The sequence below is a fragment of the Mirounga leonina genome, unplaced genomic scaffold (assembly GCF_011800145.1).
Source record: "Mirounga leonina isolate KUSES-001 unplaced genomic scaffold, KU_Mleo_1.0 Mir_174, whole genome shotgun sequence".
NCBI classification, from domain to species: Eukaryota; Metazoa; Chordata; class Mammalia; order Carnivora; family Phocidae; genus Mirounga; species Mirounga leonina.
This window is the reverse complement of record NW_023270451.1, coordinates 1,112,235-1,129,221: the sequence shown is the minus strand read 5'-3', so window position 1 is coordinate 1,129,221 and position 16,987 is coordinate 1,112,235. Positions and strand designations below refer to the sequence as shown.

At 44.5% G+C, this 16,987-nt stretch overlaps 1 protein-coding gene across 1 annotated transcript in view; it reads right to left on the bottom strand.

The window, feature by feature from the left end:
• LAMB4 (laminin subunit beta 4) overlaps positions 1 to 16,987 on the bottom strand; it is a 90,681-nt gene that overhangs the window by 24,785 nt on the left and 48,909 nt on the right. Inside the window, exons 17-24 of the mRNA XM_035020351.1 lie at positions 14,546 to 14,723; positions 13,278 to 13,421; positions 11,830 to 12,061; positions 11,270 to 11,427; positions 9,593 to 9,817; positions 8,771 to 8,991; positions 3,776 to 3,872; positions 614 to 989 (exon numbers count right to left, since the gene is read on the bottom strand). Coding sequence (XP_034876242.1) covers positions 614 to 989; positions 3,776 to 3,872; positions 8,771 to 8,991; positions 9,593 to 9,817; positions 11,270 to 11,427; positions 11,830 to 12,061; positions 13,278 to 13,421; positions 14,546 to 14,723 — 1,631 coding nt within the window. The remainder of the gene's footprint in view (positions 1 to 613; positions 990 to 3,775; positions 3,873 to 8,770; positions 8,992 to 9,592; positions 9,818 to 11,269; positions 11,428 to 11,829; positions 12,062 to 13,277; positions 13,422 to 14,545; positions 14,724 to 16,987) is intronic.

Below are 16,987 nucleotides of genomic sequence, written 5' to 3'. Positions count from 1 at the left end.
CAGAGGACAGGTACATAAATAGGCGGGGCTGTACCAGTGAAACCTGATTTACAAAACTAGGTGGCGTGTGGGATTTTGCCTGTGGTCTGATGAGCCCTGGTCCAGACCAACCAACATAATGTCCAGAAACGTTTGATGAATGTTATATAAATATATATAACATATAATAAAAATGACAGTGCATTTTGAGGAACTTCTCACGCTTGCTATATGACTTCACATTAATGTACAGGCTTTTCCAAACAACTGAAGAATTTGGGAAGATTTAGCAAATCTCCCTGAGTGCCTGGTTGGAAAAAAAAATATCTGTATGATAAACAACCCTTTTTCTAATTTTGTATCTTTCAGCTCTGCTGGGTTTGGGCTTTCCAAAATCAGGCTCTTAATGATTGCCTTTTTGTTCTAATCGATGGCATCTGGAAAGATCCCATGTAATCCTAAGTAGGTAAAAAAGAGACAGACAGTCATGATCCCCAGCCTGGACGCTGACTGAAAAATTATTTCCCTAACGTCCACATAGGTACATTTTGAAATTGAAGGCTGCTTTATAAAGCTCCACAGGAGTCAAGGCAGATCAGGAACTTGCAATCTATTGCTGGAGCACAAATCTTACCAAACAGAGTCCTGATAATCCTTGACGGTTAAGAATTCCCCCGATGAGAAAACAGGATGTTTCAGAATCCTTTCTATTTCAGACATGTTCTCTCTGAGGCCTTTGAAGTTGGCCTCGCAGACCAGCACGGGCCCTCTTTTATCTTGCGTGTCAGCAGCCAGCTTCATTAACCCTTGCACGGCTTTGGAGAGGGCAGACACTGTGTGGTCCCAGCGATCAAAGCAGCCGTGACACCGCAGACAGGCAGGGAATTCCTGGCCGTGACCCCGGGCGCAGCGATCGCATCTCGGGCCGCTCACCCCCTCCCGGCAGCGGCACATGCCCGTGTCCTGGTCACAGGGGGGCTTCTGGGCACCTTCCCTGTTGCAGTCACATGCTAAAGTGGAAGACAGAGGGAGCCGAGAATGTCAGTCACTTGGCCTTTTGCTTCTGGCTCGCTCAAGAATCAAGCCCACTCCTCTCCCCTGAGACTCCCCGACGCCCGTTTTTAAGGTGAACGTTTAAAAACCGGTATAATTACAGAGACCTGGGCAATGGCCATTACATACAGCACTCTTCTTTGCGTTCCACGAACAAATCAGTTCATGGTTTCCAGAAGGAAAATACTAGGTGTCGTCTTTACTGTGTGAGTGTTCACATGTGGGCTCCTTTGCCTATACGAGTGAGTAACCTGGACCTAGTGGTGGACGACACCCTAGTGTCTGGGGCCACTGCCCCCGTAGGTGACTCAGGCATGCCGGCGACCCTCTAAGAATTCTCGTGACCACACTCTGTCTCAACAAAACCCAGCCTGGGGGCTGCTGACCCATGCTGTTTTCCATTATATAAGGAGAATCAGTCCATCCTCAAAAAAGGGGGGGGAATCACTCCATCATATTTACCCAAAGGAGTTGAAAACTTACGTCTCTATGCAAAAACCTGCAACGGATCTTTATAGCAGCTGTATTTATGATTGCCCAAACCTGGAAACAACCAAGAAGTCCCGCAGTAGGTGAATAGATAAACTGTGGTACAAGGAATATTTTTCAGGGCTAAGAAGAAATGAGCTATCAAGCCATGAAAAGACACGGAGGGACCTTACATGCATATCACCTAGTGAACTAAATCAAACTGAAAACGCTATGTACTGTAGGATTCCAACTATCAGACATTCTGGAAAAGGCAAAACTACGGAGACAGTAAAAAGATGAGTGGTTGGCACAGGCTGTGGGGTGAGGGGTGAACAGAGAGGGACAGGTGGAGCACAGAGGATTTTTAGGGCAGTGAAAATATTCTGTATGATACCGTCATGGTGGATACGTGTCCTTATACATTTGTCCAAACCCACAGAATGGAAAATACCAAGAGTGAACCATAATGTGAACTGCGGACTTTGGTGGTTATGGTGTGTCAGTGTGGATTCCTCAGTTGTAAAAAACGTGCCACTTTCTTGGAGGTGTGGATAATGGGGCTGGCCATGCATGTGTGGGCTGTGGGGATATATAGGAAATCTCTGTACCTTCCTCTCAGTTTTGCTGTGAACCTAAAACTGCTCTAAAAAATCAAGTCCTTTTAAAAAGGGAGACAATTAAATTAATTTTGTCTTAGTTAAAAAAACAAACGAACAGATGCTACATGTAATTCAGTTGAGTAGGTTTTTGATTAAGGCTGAGGATGGAGGATGGACAGAGCTATGGAAGTTACAGCAATTTCCAGAAGGTCAGGGAATCATTAGCCTACGTCACTGGACTAACTGCAAGGAAAGAGTGATTTAAAAATGCATTTTACAGCTTGAGTAAAAATGCTGATTACAAATAAAAACTGATTAACACGCTAGGCTCCTCAGCTAGATACCATCTGTCCAGCACATTGGCTTTGGCACAGAGGCCTCAGCAGGAACCCCTCAGGGGCAGCACTATGTCAAGTCACCAGCTTATTAATTGCTCTTTTCCAGGAGCGTTAGAGGGGGTCTGTGGCCTGAGTTGATCATTTGCAAAGTTTTTTCTATGAAAGATGAAAGCATTTCAGAAAATGAGATTATTGAAATATGAGAAGGGCACAGAGGAAAGAGGCTCAGACAGATTTTCCAGGAGCCAAAATTGCTCCCTGTTTTTTTTTTTTTTTTTTTTTTTTTAGCTTACCAAAAGATAACCCTGGTTTTTAATGTAGCAATTTCACTTAGAAAACTAAGTGGGACCAGGGAAACCATTGAGGATATGGATTTGAGTGGGGCAAGGAAATGAAGGCCATTTATTTTAGCCACAAAAGCACATTTAGAAAGGAATAGAGAGGAGAAGAGTTACCATGTGTGGCTACGTAGAGGTGACCATAATAAGCCCACCACATCTGATATTTTTTTGGATTGACTTCTTTTGGCAGCGGACTATAGGGATTCAAAAATCCCTCCTCCTAGAACTAACCCAGATTCTCAATCTGTGCTGTCCAATATGGACATGGTAAGTAGCCACTTAACCATCCAGGGCTACTGAAATTTAAATGAATTGAACATACATTCTTTTCCTCATCTGCCCTGGCCACATTACAAGTGCTCATCAGCTCCCAGGCCAGTGACCCCTGCATCCCAGTGGTGCCGATCAGACAGTTTCCATCTCTGCAGAAAGTTCTGTTGGATAGTGCTGCTCTAAATCCAGCAATCAGTGCCAAGACATGGGGCGAAAGGCACTAGACCACGAACTCCATGAGATTAGGGGCCTTGCCTTATTTGCTCATGACCTAGCTTATCCAGTAGGCACACTATGAATATCTTAAAATAAATGAATCAGTGAGTATCTGAAAGATCCAGAGTTATGAGCTCCAAGGTGAGGAAACATCCCCTCTGCTGGCTTCCTATGAACCATCTCCCAGCCTGTACCTCCTTCTAGAAGCTGTTTTTGTCAACATGCTTCCAAATAGCAGAAAACTGGCTACAAGTCATGACCTCAGACGTTTGTTCCACTTTAGAGACTTTGAGGAATTGCAAACCAGGCTTCAACACATCTAATATAGCCTAAAGTTTGACACAAATCTTTTTATAAGGCTATAAAAAATATTGTTTTCAAAACTAAGATTACACATTGTGAATTTTCTATCAAATAGAGGAATTTAAAATTCAGCTGGCTCATAGCATGCTCATGGTCGGAGCAGGTGGACGGTCCTCAGGTTTTTAGAATTAGCAATACTTACGAATGCATCGCCCCAGTGGATCACCGTAATAATTTTCCTTGCACCCTCTGCAGTGTTTCCCATCATAGCCGAATTTACACAGACACTGGCCTGTAAGCTGTAAGAACAGTCACGGGTGACAAATTGACAAGATTTATGATCTAAAACAAACAATGCATCTTAATACAAAACAGTCTTCCCTCCAGTGGTTTAGAACATACAGCTGTGCAAAGGCAGAGGAAGGATGATTCCCACGGCCAGCAAACACCCTTGGCAAGACCAAGGCTCAGGAGCTAATGTGTTTTGGCTTAGGGCCCCTGAATATACCACCTGCTTCCTGCTGTTCGAGGACAGGTGGCCCCAAACTGGGAAATATACACAGATGTAAATGAAAACAAAACACATCATGGGAAATGGGCCACATTCTTTTCCTCTACAGTTATTGGATTTAATGCATGACACAGCCAAAGACCTGAACGAATATTCATCAACTGATTTGGAAAATAATGTTTCCATTATGGAACATACAATGGAGTTTCTCCCAATTTTACTCAAGAAAACAACATTTTTTTTTTTTTTTTTTTTGCAGTTGAAGCTTAATCATTTAATGACAGTTATTTAACTGTGTTTTGGGGGAGAGGGCTGATCTTTTGTGCATCCTCCCAACTGGATCCTTGACCAACTTTTCTGAAACCTGGGGAGGTTAGAAAATTCACAGGAGAAAAATACAGAAGCAAATCATTATTTTCATGGTCCTAGGTTATACATGACCAAATCTGCTTAAACAGCAGCTCCGTAAGTAGCTTGATTTATAAAATGACTGGATCTATGCAGCTTCTGCCCATCTTTGGCGTTTGCATTAGCTTCTGCTCACACATAAGGAGTTGTGGGGAGCGGGCTGTCCCTGAGGCCTGGCACACTGCTGGTTGTCCTTAACTGTCACACAATCTTTTCTTCCATGGGTGCAGAGTCTGCTCCTTTGTAACTTGTTCCTGTTGTTCTGAGCCCTGTTGCACAAAACAGGCAGCCTCCTCCTTCCCTCGGACAGTCCCTCTCCCAACTAGAGATGACCATTCTCAATTTGCATTTGTTTCTTTTCTTTGGGCTGATCACCTTTAATTCCTTCAAGCCTTCATCACAGAATAGCGATGGTTCTGCCCACTCTCCTGATTGTCTTCCTTTAGACACATACTAGTTTGTCAATATAATGTTTAAAAGGTGGTACTCAGAAATAACAACAATGCTCCTACAGCTGTCTGACCAGTACAGAGGACCATGGGACGGTGACTGGCCTGAACCCGAGCATGGCATTCCCACTAGTCCAGCCTGAACGGACACTGGGTCTTTGGCAGCCTGGCAACCACTGCTGGCTCCCTGGAAACACACAGCGAAAATCCGCAGATGTTTTTCACACGAGCCGGTGCAGGTTATTACTCCTACCCTGTATTGATGCAATGGATTTTAAAAACCCAATTGCAAAACTTTCACTTTTATCCTGGTAACATTTCACATTCTTCTTTCCAGCCAACAGGACAGGCTGTTGGGATATCTTGTCTCTTGTTCTGTCTTTATCCCAGGAGCTTACAACTTTGCCGTATGTGCAAATTTGATATTTGGGAAGCATGTTTCTCCACCTCCATCTCAAATGTTGATGAAAATATTGGATGGCACATTTGGACCTCTCTGTAACAATGCACCAGGGATGGCCAACTGGCTGACACAGAGACACTTACCAGTGGTGGTTTAAACAGCTGGGAATCTAAATATCCACCTGTCTCTTCTATACTCCAATGAAAGTGTTACCTGATTTTTTTTTTTTAAAGATTTTATTTATTTATTTGACAGGGAGAGACAGCCAGAGAGAGAACACGAGCAGGGAAAGTGGGAGAGAGAAGCAGGCTTCCCGCCGAGCCGGGAGCCCGATGCGGGGCTCGATCCCAGGACCTGAGCCGAAGGCAGACGCTTAATGACTGAGCCACCCAGGCGCCCCGAAAGTGTTACCTGATTTTAAAGATCAATCTTCCCCAAGGAATCCCCAGTGGACCAGACCACCCCAAATACCCTTGTCATCAGGGGGCTCTCTGGTTAAACCAATGCCATCTGACTGTTAGCTTCATAGGCTTCCCTTTGCCTCCATGACTGGACTGTGGTCTTTGTTGAGTCCTGCTACAAATATGCTTCGTAAAAGGTCTACTGGGCACCTGGGTGACTCAGTTGGCTAAAGAGCCAACTCTTGATCTCAGCTCAGGTCTTAATCTCAGGGTTGTGAATTCAAGCCCTGTGTTTGGCTCCATACTGGGTGTGGAGCCTACTTAAAAAAAAAAGAAGAAGAAGAAGAAGAAGAAGAAGAAGAAGAAGCTAACAGGTCTAAGAAGCATGCCAGACAGTGATGTCATGAACCTTGGGAGTTCCTCTTGAATTAGGAAGCCAAGCAGTCATGTGGAGATCTACCATTTGTTCCATGGTCAGTGGCAGCAGGTACGAGGAGTGGATGGGGGGATATAAGACAGGTATGGTCATCTAGTGCTCAGAAACCATTCTCCAGTAAAAGGAACCAGTGCTCCATAAAGAAATGGCTGATTCAGGGCTCCTGGGTGGCTCAGTTGGTTAAGTGTCTGACTCTTGATTTTGGCTCAGTCATGATCTCAGCGTCATGGGATCAAGCCCTGCATCAGGCTACGTGCTGGGCGTGGAGTCTGCTTAAGATTCTCTTTCTTCCTTTCCCTCTGCCCCTCCTCCCACTTCTCTCTCACAAAAAAAAAGAAAAAAAAAGAAAAGTAAGAAAGAAAAAGAAAATGGCTTTTCCTAGGCTTAGGATAGGGGCAGGAAATACACCAGATGAGCTTAGAGTATCTTGTCATGCAGAAAGTGCTTAAAAAAACCCCAAAACCCAACAATAATGAGGTATTGAAACCCACTGAAATAGCTCCCAATGACCAAAGCTGGACTAACTTGAACAGCAAAATAAAGTAGTATCAGATTATAACTTAAAGTATAATATAAATACCCATGACTCCGTATAGGTATTAAAAAATGCTTAATAAATGAAGACATGGGGGACAACAGATAAATCTCCAGTGCGGAAGAATTCCAAATAATTTATGGGGCTACTCTGCCCTCAAGGAAGAAGTGTGAAACTCCCCACTCCTCAAGTATAGATTGTGCATAGTGACTTTCTTCCAAGGAGCACGGTATGGAAAGGAGGAAAAAAAGTAACTTTACAAAACAGAACCATGACAAACACTACCTCAGCCAGGTGATTGGGATTAGTGTCAACAGTGATAAGTCATGTAAATAGTGTGTAGCCTTGACATGATGTGATGAGAACAGCACTTTCCCTCTGCGGGCTTCTTCCTCAAACCCATAGTCCAAGTCCAATCAGGAGAAAATGTCAGACAAATTTGAATCAGGGGACATTTTCCAAAATCCTCCTCAGAATTGTTAAAGTCATCAAAAATAAGAGAAGTCTGAGAAACGTTACAACGAAGAAGAACCTAAAGAGACAAGATCACTAAATGTAAGGTGGCGTCTTGGATGGGGTCTTGTAATGGAAAAAGGACAACAGGTAAACAACTAAGGAAATCTGAAAAAATTATGGACATTAGTTAGTGATAATGTATCAATATTTGTTCATTAAATGTGACAAATCTACCATATTAATGTAAGATGTTGAAAGCAGAGGAAGCTGGGTGTGGGGTTCATCTTCTCTGTACTATCTTCACAACTTTTCTGGAAATCTATTCCAAAATAAAAAATTTATTAAGGGAAAAAAGGGTGTAGTGAGTGTGTGTTTGTGTGTGTGTGTGTGTGTGTTGGAGCAGGAGGGTTGGAGAGAAAGAAAAAGAAAAAAAGGAGAAAGGAAAACACATTCAGTATATGAGAACTACCTTCAAAAGTTGACTTGCATAAGATTTGACCTTTGAATCAGTTGAATAGTGGAGCTGAAATTGGAGGTGAGCCATGCTTATTATTAGTAGTAGTTGGGAAAAGCCCAGCTTCTTAAATTAGCATTTTGATTCCAATTAAACCCTGGTCCCTGTAGTATGGACTGACTCTAAAATTTCTTGTCATTGTTTTACCCTTCCCTCCAATCTCTATTAACGTGGAAAGTGTTTCAAAGAATATATTTATTAAGCCAAATACCCTGATCATGACATGAATAGATTTTTTTCATATAGATGTTATTATATTCGTTTCAAAAATTCCATGCTCGTTATTTTATTGACTAAAAATCGCATGTGCAGTGAGGTAGCATTAACTGTATATTACACAATGCAGATTTGCTCCTGGTACACTACACTGCATCCTTTAGAAACCACTGATGCTGGTCTGGCAAGTAAAGGGACATCTTATTTTGCCCATACGTAAAGCGATTGGTGAGCTGTAGGGAATGACAGCTCAATTTCTGAAAATGGAACTGTGGGGGTGCCTGGGTGGCTCAGTTGGTTAAGCGACTGCCTTCGGCTCAGGTCGTGATCCTAGAGTCCCGGGATCAAGTCCCGCATCGGGCTCCCTGCTCGGCGGGGAGTCTGCTTCTCCCTCCGACCCTCCTCCCTCTCATGCTCTCTGTCTCTCATTCTCTCTGTCTCAAATAAATAAATAAAATCTTTTAAAAAAAATGGAACTGTGGGTTCTGCATGCACCCATTGATTTTCATTTTGGTTAATCATCAATTCTGATTAATGATCAATTTCTTGGAGCTTGCCTGTGATCATACATACAGGGTAGGGAAAGAGAAGTTGTCTCTGTTTCGCTATGCATGAATTCTGACTTCCCCAGTCACAGAGAAGCTTGGAGAAAGCCGAAGGAGGCCAAACTTGACCTTGAGACCCTCGTTTTCTTTTTTAGTGCTTTTCATTCCTTATAAATGCAGACTCCATCCCTGTATGAGGCCAATCCTGTCCAAAAACACTAATTAACAACAGTACATAAAGAAGACATTATTTACAAATTTGGAAACCACGTCTCCCCCTCCCTTCCCACTCTAGCGCCCTAGGTAAGCTCAGAGCATCTTGCCTGGTCACAGTGGCTGCCGTGAGAGGTCCGGGGCTCACAGTCACATGGCTGGCATCCTCTGCCGGGGACCAGGTTCCAGTATCCGTCTGCACAACGGTCACAGGCCTGGCCCGTGACATTGGGCAGACAAGGGCATGTTCCAGTGTCAGGGTCACAGAGGCAAGCTCCCCGTCCAGGGGGACACTCAGCAGGATTCACCCCGGAAGGATGGCAGGAGCACCCTGGGATAACAGAGCCATTGCTGCAGGTAAATTCAGGGACGACCCTGGCATTCCACAAACCACACAAACATTGTATGAATCGCTTCTCCAAAGGGCTCAAGGAAGAGACACCTTACGATATTTCAGACTCATCAAAGAATCTAAGTAGGTTGAACACATTCAACTCTTTCTGATCGCCTCACATAGCGATTTCATGTGGTTCTGCCGACTATGTTCCGAGAGCTCACAATGAGGGTGACTGAAAGCCTCACGTTTTCCCCCTGCCACTCACAGTCTGAAAACAGTTTACTACGTTGACTTGAGTCAACTGAAATAGTTAAATATCTCCTAAAAATGAGCAGTTTACTCCTCCTCCTTTTTTTTTTTTAAGATCATAGACTCAACCCCTTGCCCTCTCCTGCATCAGTGGTTCCCCAACTGATACATTAAAGACACTGGATGAACTGGTCCCAAATTCCTGGAGATTGCACTCAGTGGGTCGGAGGTATAGTCTAGGAATCGGCCTGTTAATATCCCAGCCCTATCCGCAGGCAATCCGGGCACATGCACACAGGGCCTCGCTCTGCCGCCACTTTCCCCGCCGGGGGCCAGGCAGACTTACTCCTGCAGGTCTGATTGACGGCCGATCCAAAGTAACCCGGTTTGCAGAACTGGCAGTGGGGCCCCTGTGTGTTGTGCAAACACTTCAGGCACTCCCCTGTCAGCCGGCTGCAGGACTCGGGGTCCGTCACATCCGTGTTCTTGTTGCAGGCACATGGCTGGCAAGACGCTCCCAAAATTCTGGGATTTCCGTAGAAACCCGCGGAGCATTCTCCACACTGCTTACCTGAATGGAGGGGAGAGGACATGGGAAAGAGATGAGAAGTATGTGTGTGTGTGTCTGTCTGTCTCTGTGTCTGTGTGTGGTGGGGGGATGGGTGTTGGGGGAGCAGGGAATGGAGACGGATACAGAGAATAATTAGGATCTTCAAGAGATAATGAGATGTCACACACTGGGGATGAAGAAGGAAAAAATGTTCTGAATTAAAACATTCATTTTAATTTATTATCCAGTCAGAGAATACAACGATTATTCAGAACTAAAAAGCCCTTGGTGAGGAATGCATTCTAGTCCTTAAAAAAAACTACAGAGTGGTAGGCACAGGATTCTGGAACTTTCTATAACTGGGGTCACCCAAGTGTGCCTCAGGACCCAAAGCCGATCTCAGCCCCAGTTCTCTCTGGGGTACCCCCACCCTCACCTGGTTCTGGAGGCGAACCAGCAGCACCCTGAGATGGGGGTCTAGCAGTGAAGATGGTGATAGTGGTTTTCTTGATGTGCGCAGCCTGGAGAGTGTTTTTATCAAGCACGGTGTGGAGAAACCATCCCTTCACGCCTCCACCTGCTATCCTTCCAACCACCGGGGAACGGTGGTCAGCTAGGTGCTCAAACTGTGGGTCTACCCCCCACATTTTGGTTCATCCCATTTAGGAATGCTCTCGTCAGCCAATCATGGTCTCAGTTATTAAACACTGACCAACCAAGCCAGAGTGGACATGGGAAGACATCAGAATGAAGTAGAGACATAGGTAGCAAAAAAGAAAAAATTAGCCATGTCATTTATTATCATGATGGTAACTATCATTGAAGAAAACAGCAGCACCATATTTTCAAAATATGATTAAATCAAGGTGAATTCATGTTGTTTCCTTGTTTGCCTTATATGTTTACACTCATGCTTAAACTCTTCAAAATAACATTTTTGGTAGAGCGACAGACACAAATATTGAATTGACTTCTATGGTGTCTGTATGAGGCCCAAATCAGTGCTTCAAGACATCTGAAAAAATAAGTTGTATTTATTAAATATCAGTCAAATTGACTGGTTGGGATTATATGAAGAAAGCATTTGATTAAAATTTTTTACTTTAAATTGCTTATGTTATATGTTACATAAGACATACATATTACTTAATCACCTATGTATCTTACTTAACATGTGATGGTTTTATTTTAAATAAATCATTTTGATTTGAACTCATTTGGTCCATTAGTTTTCCAGAACTATTTAAAAACAGTAATAGCTCTGAGGAATGAGCTCTTCATTGTCATTGGTTTCTCAATCATTCAAATCCTTTGTTCAGTAAAGCAGCAAGGTACCAGATTGTGTCTTCTTACCATTAACTTCTATTCAGGACCACTCAATTGTTCAGAGCAGATAAATTATGAACATGGGATCATTTTTTAGATAGCACTATGGGATAGGAGCAAAAAGGCATCATGAACTAGACGGCGTACCTGCATAACCTTGAAGACAATTGCAGATCACATCTGAGCTCCAAGGATGCTGATAACAGGCATGGGCAAAATATTGGCTACTTGAGGGAACGTCTGGACATCGGCAAGGGCGGCAGGACCGTCCTGAAGGAGGATTCCCATAGTAACCGTCGATGCATCTGGCAAGACAATTTCTTTTTACCAAACGTTCCCAGGAAAAGCTCACATTAGCCAATGTGGATTTGCTATGCTTGAGGACAGTGCAACTCTCAAAACTCCGTATTTTAGAAGATGCTCGCTTACTCTGTGAAGTAATTTTTTGCTTTACATTGAAAGTCCCAAGGTGTATAGTCATTACACTCAATATAGTAGCAGTGAATTTACATGTCATATTTCAGGGACATAAAAAGCAAGGTGCCAGGCCAATTAATCAGACATGGTCTGGCTCATCACAAGATCTTGAAGGACATAGCAATCATTTTACACTGAAATACCATTGAGTTTCTACTCAGTGGTCCTTCAGAGAGTGTTGTGACATCGGAACAAAAGAAACAAAATTAAACTACATGTGGATTCTGTACCTTTCACAGTGTCTTCCAGTTGTAAAACCCCCGCAATTGAAACACGAGCCTGTCTCTGGATCACAAAGTTCGGTGAACCCATTACAAAGGCAAGGGCGGCAGCTGGGGAATCCAAAGTAGCCTTGCAGGCACCGATCACAACGGCGGCCGGCCACCTCCCCCTGGCAGGAGCACTGTCCCGTTATTTGGTCACATACAGGGCTCTTTGAGCCTTGAGGGTGACAGTGACATTCTAGACAAAGAAAGAGGACATGCTGAGTGGGGGGCAAGTGGTGTGCTGGGGGAATGAGTGACGGTCCTGATTTTGTAGCAGCTGAACTTACTGTTGCATCCCGATCAGGTACATAAAGTGAGTCTGAGAAGCTGGCATGCACTGAGTACTGGGTCAATGTTTGTCACACAATTCCCTCATTCACCCAATAAACAATACGCTGTGAGCCATCGGGGCTTATAAGCGTTGTTTATACACAGGACCTGAACAAGTAGCGTGTTCTTAGTGACTCGAACTTCTAATTATCAAGTCAAACTTCAAGATTCTAAAAAAATATAAAAACCCCTCTCAGGGTGGTTGGATTTTTCTTTTTCCTCAGTGAGATCATAGAGGCTCAATCCTTCTCTAGAAAATTGTTGAATCCTTGGAGGCAATCTGCCCTACACAAAGGTGGGAGGCGGAAGATAGGCTTGCTCCTTTGTGTATACCCCTTTGTGAATCTCAAGCACTTCATTCTTTTTTCTTTTTTTAAGAAAGGGACACAAAAATGATCATGGACCTAAGCACTGTGTGCTGGGTTGACAATAACCAGGAAGGTATGCCATCTCTCTGAATCATGACTAAAAAGATATGTTGTTCCTTTACCTGAAAGAATTAACCTATCTGGAGATAACCACCAAAGACAGGTTTCTGTGGGCAACAGTATTTTCACTAATGGCTTACAGCGTGAACAGAGAACTATATCCCCTGAACATGGGAGTCATGGACTGGATTGCCACCACGTACGGACAAAGACCCATCTAAGCCCATATTAATGTGCCACTTACAAAATCAGTTCCATGGCTGTTTGCGGCCCCAGCATCAGAGAGGCTGATATCCGGGTGGCAGAGCTGTCCCCTTCTTTGACTTCTCAAAGTCAAATTTGTGTGCCCTCCTTGCACCTGGGCCACGCTAATCTCTGTATCATTCCAATGTTAGGATATGTGCCGTTGAAGCGAGCACCATCCCTCATGATTACTAATGGAGCTCTGTATCCATTTGGCGCCCTCTGAGCGGATGAATGAAATACGATGGAAAAATTTTCCCATACATTTTATCTACATAGACAGACAGCCTGAGTCATGTCGTCAAATTCCCAGTCCCCTCCTCTTTGAAAGACCCACACTGATTTTCCTGCCTTTGAGACGCCAAGGTTGTGACCATGCCGGTCTTCCCCCATCTGTTTGTTGCTACGTACGGTGACAGCCATGATGTCCCAAACCGTAGCTTCCTGGTGAGCACCTGTCACAGCAGCGCCCGGCCACGTGAGGCTTGCACTGGCACTGGCCCCCAAGTCGGCTACAGCTGGGCCCCCCCGAGCCCTGAGGGTGACACTTGCAGGCTGTGGGGAGCCAGAGAGGGCAGTTAGAGGTGAAGGAAGCGACAGAGAAGCACCCGGTCCTGTTGGGAGCTTTAGTTCACTTCTCTTTTGCTTGGTACTTCTCTCATCCTCGACTCCTTCATCTGTGAAATGGGAAAAATATAGGATCTACCCCAGGGGATTATAAGGATTAAAGACAAGAACGCCCATGAAGTACTTAGAACTGTGTGGCAGGTAGTAAGTGCTCAATAAACATGACTTAATACACATAGCTTAGCAATAAATGTTACTTAACAAGTTAATGAAAGGCTTAAAAGAAATTGTATTTCTGATACATTAGTATTGTACTAATTGATACATTAGTACATGTAGTATTACTGATATTATTCCTTCAGATCCTGATGATCTATGTTGGTGCTGGACCATCCGTTTGATTTCCCTTCTTCCGTCTCCTTCATGGGGTTGTGGGCACCCTGAAGCCGGAGTCCTGCAGTGTAATGGGAGAAGCCTGTGCCCAGAACTCAGGAACCCCGAGGTCTCACTGGAGTTGTCACTCTATAGCAGCGGTTCTCAGCTGGGGGGAGACTTTGTAAACCCCCGCCTCCCGGAACATATGACAAAGTTTGAAGACATTTTTGAATGTCATAGCTGGAGGGAAGGTGCTACGGCATCGGGTGGGCAGAGGATAGAGATGCACAGAATAGCCCCCCATGACGGCCCCCCACAACAAAGCATTATTCAGCCCCAAATTGCAGGATGAGAAACACAGCCCTAAGGCTTAGTGAAATGGACAAGTTACCTAATGGGTTTGGACCCCAAGAGTCTCGTTCACTGAATGGAAGTCTGAGGATGAAAGAAGTTGTTTAGAGTTCATTCCAGCCCTAAAATTCCAGGATTCCAAGTAAGTATTTTAGGACCATAGTTCCGGTATCCTAGCAGCCAAATGCTACCACAAGGCTCCTTTTTTATACACTTACCGTACTGTGCATTGGGATTCCAACACATCAACACACTGTTGTATATCTAAACACTGGGAAATTGTCATTGACATTGATTGTTTGGAGTAGATGCTCAAATAAATTAAAACGATTCATTCACATTCTAAAAAGCTGTGCGTTGGTAGAGCCCACTGGGCCAATACTCACCTACTGCCCCATCGTGTAGCCTGGCGGACATGCTGACTATCAGCCTCTCACACACCCCGGGGAGCACCTGAGGTCCTGCCTTCGAGGCAATTTCAACACAGTTGTGCAGCTGATACTCATCTAAATCCTGCTTGCTGCAGAAGTTCTCCAATGAATTGATTTGGGGAATCAGACCAAGCTTTTGAAATAATGCAAAAAGAAGACTCAGATTCATAACCGTCTCCTGTTCAAGATTCTAGTTGTATAAACAATTAGATCTATGAGAAAATGCTTACAACTGAAGACTTTAGGATTTTCATCGTATTTAAGAAATCTTTAAATATTTACATTTATTGACTTGGGACAAAGAAAATAAGACTTTTTTTTTTTTTTTACCATCCTTATTATATTTTTAGCTTGCTCATAAATTTGTCTTAGATTTCAAAGACTTTTAACTAGGCTACTTGTGATAAATTCAGGAATTATGGCTTAGCACATTCCATAGTATTATTGTGGAACTCTAAATCCACAAAACTCTCCTTTTAAATGTTTTGTCCTTTTCAATTCCATATGAACAGTAGTGTCCTACATCAAACTATCTGCCTCTTGGGGAGTCACAGTGTAGATTACCATATAAAGCTCTGAGAAGTCCTGCAAGAAAGATATTTTTAAACTCAGTGCTTTCATGCTTATTTAACTACTTGGTCCTATATTCAAGTAACACTAACATCCCACAAACTCAATATCTCACAGATGTATTCTGTGAATTGCTGGCTTAGAGCATACAGCTATTAGAGGGGCAAATGCATTGTTCTAAGCTTATTCTCAAAGAGGGATCATCTACAGTTTGATAACCTATGTGAAGAAAAGCCATGCAGTTATATTTCTTGAGAAGATTTTACCTATGTTATAACCTATTACCATTTTAAATGTTTTTCAGTGGCATGGCTGATGCAGTGGAGAACATGTTGGTATAAGAGAATCGGTCACACCAAGTTGGTCAGCACTGAAATTAAGATTTAATTCAGCAGGTCAAGTTAAAAGAGAGAACCAGGGGGCCCAGATAAATCTCCCCTGGCCTTCTTGTTTTGTCCATACTGAACCTTGTTCCCATGGTCCTTTGCTTCAAGGACCCTTTCAACCATCCCCTCCCCCCACGCCCATCCACACCCCTGGTCCTTCTCTCTTTGCCCTCTGACACGCCAGGGGTGGAATCTCAGCCCCAGATGCCCATTTCACAGTGTCTCCATGCCTCAAACCACTATCCTCATTCTCCCTGCACTCCCGGATGGACCACTCACTCACTGCCCCTTCCTCCTCTGGCTTCCCAGAGGAAATGGAGCCTCCCGCTTCCTGCCTCCCAAACTCCGGGCGCACAGGTACCACCCCTGTCCCTGGCTCGGCGCTTACGAAGAAGTGTCCCAGGGGAAGGGATGTCTGCCACCGTGCCCTCTGCCCTCAGGAAACTTCTCTGTGGATTATACTTTCTTTCTTTAATCTCTTCCTTTCAAATGGCATTTAAATGTGCTGAAATCTCTCCCGTCCGTAAAATCACCTCCTTGATCTCATATATTCCTCCTGCCACTGCCCCCGTCTGTGCCCTTTGACTCCTCGATAGCCACGTTTCTTGAAACGCTGTTTCCTTGCTACCCTCACTGCCTCCTCCCGTATTTACTCTTCACGCCAATGCTGTGCCTCTCCTTCCACCCATCCCTCAGTGTTGGGTTCCTCGGGGTTCTCTCATCAGCCCCTCCCTTACTCCACACCCCCCTTCTAGGCGACCTTGTGCCTTCAGTTACCGTCAGTATAGATTGCCGACATCTCGACCCAGGCCTCCTGCCCACGTCTCAGTTACGGGCTCCAGATCTGCACAGACAAGCTTACTGGTCATCCCACAGGCACTGCAAACCAACACACCTGAAACCCGCTTTCCTCCCTGAGCCTGTTGGCAGGAGAGTGTCAGCATCTGCCAAGCTACTCAGTGTAGAAGACTGAAGAAGGTCATCTTTGATACTTGCCTCTTCGCCATCAACACTGCCCACTGCCCCACACATCAAGTCAGTCACAAGCCTGGTCCATCTAAGCTCTCAAATGTGTCTAGGATGCATTTATGTCTCTTCACCCCCCTGTCACTGCTCTAATGGAGGCCATCCAGATCTCCACGGTGGCAGCCCAACAGATGTCCCATCTTCCACCCTTTTTCTCCTTCCCCTGTCAGTTTTCTACCCCGTAGTCACAGTGATTCCTTAAAAGGCAGTTTGTTCAGATAACCCCTCCTTCAAACCTTCAGTGGCTTCTTTCTCTTACCCCCGTGTTCCCCTCCCCCCCAACCTCCTGGCTCAGTGGTTCTCAATATGGGAGGTGCCATCCCCTAAGGGGCATTTTGGAATTCCAAGGGGTAGTTTTGGTTGTCATGGCCATCAGATGAGGTGTGTTACTGGCTTTTAGCAGGTGCGGATCAGA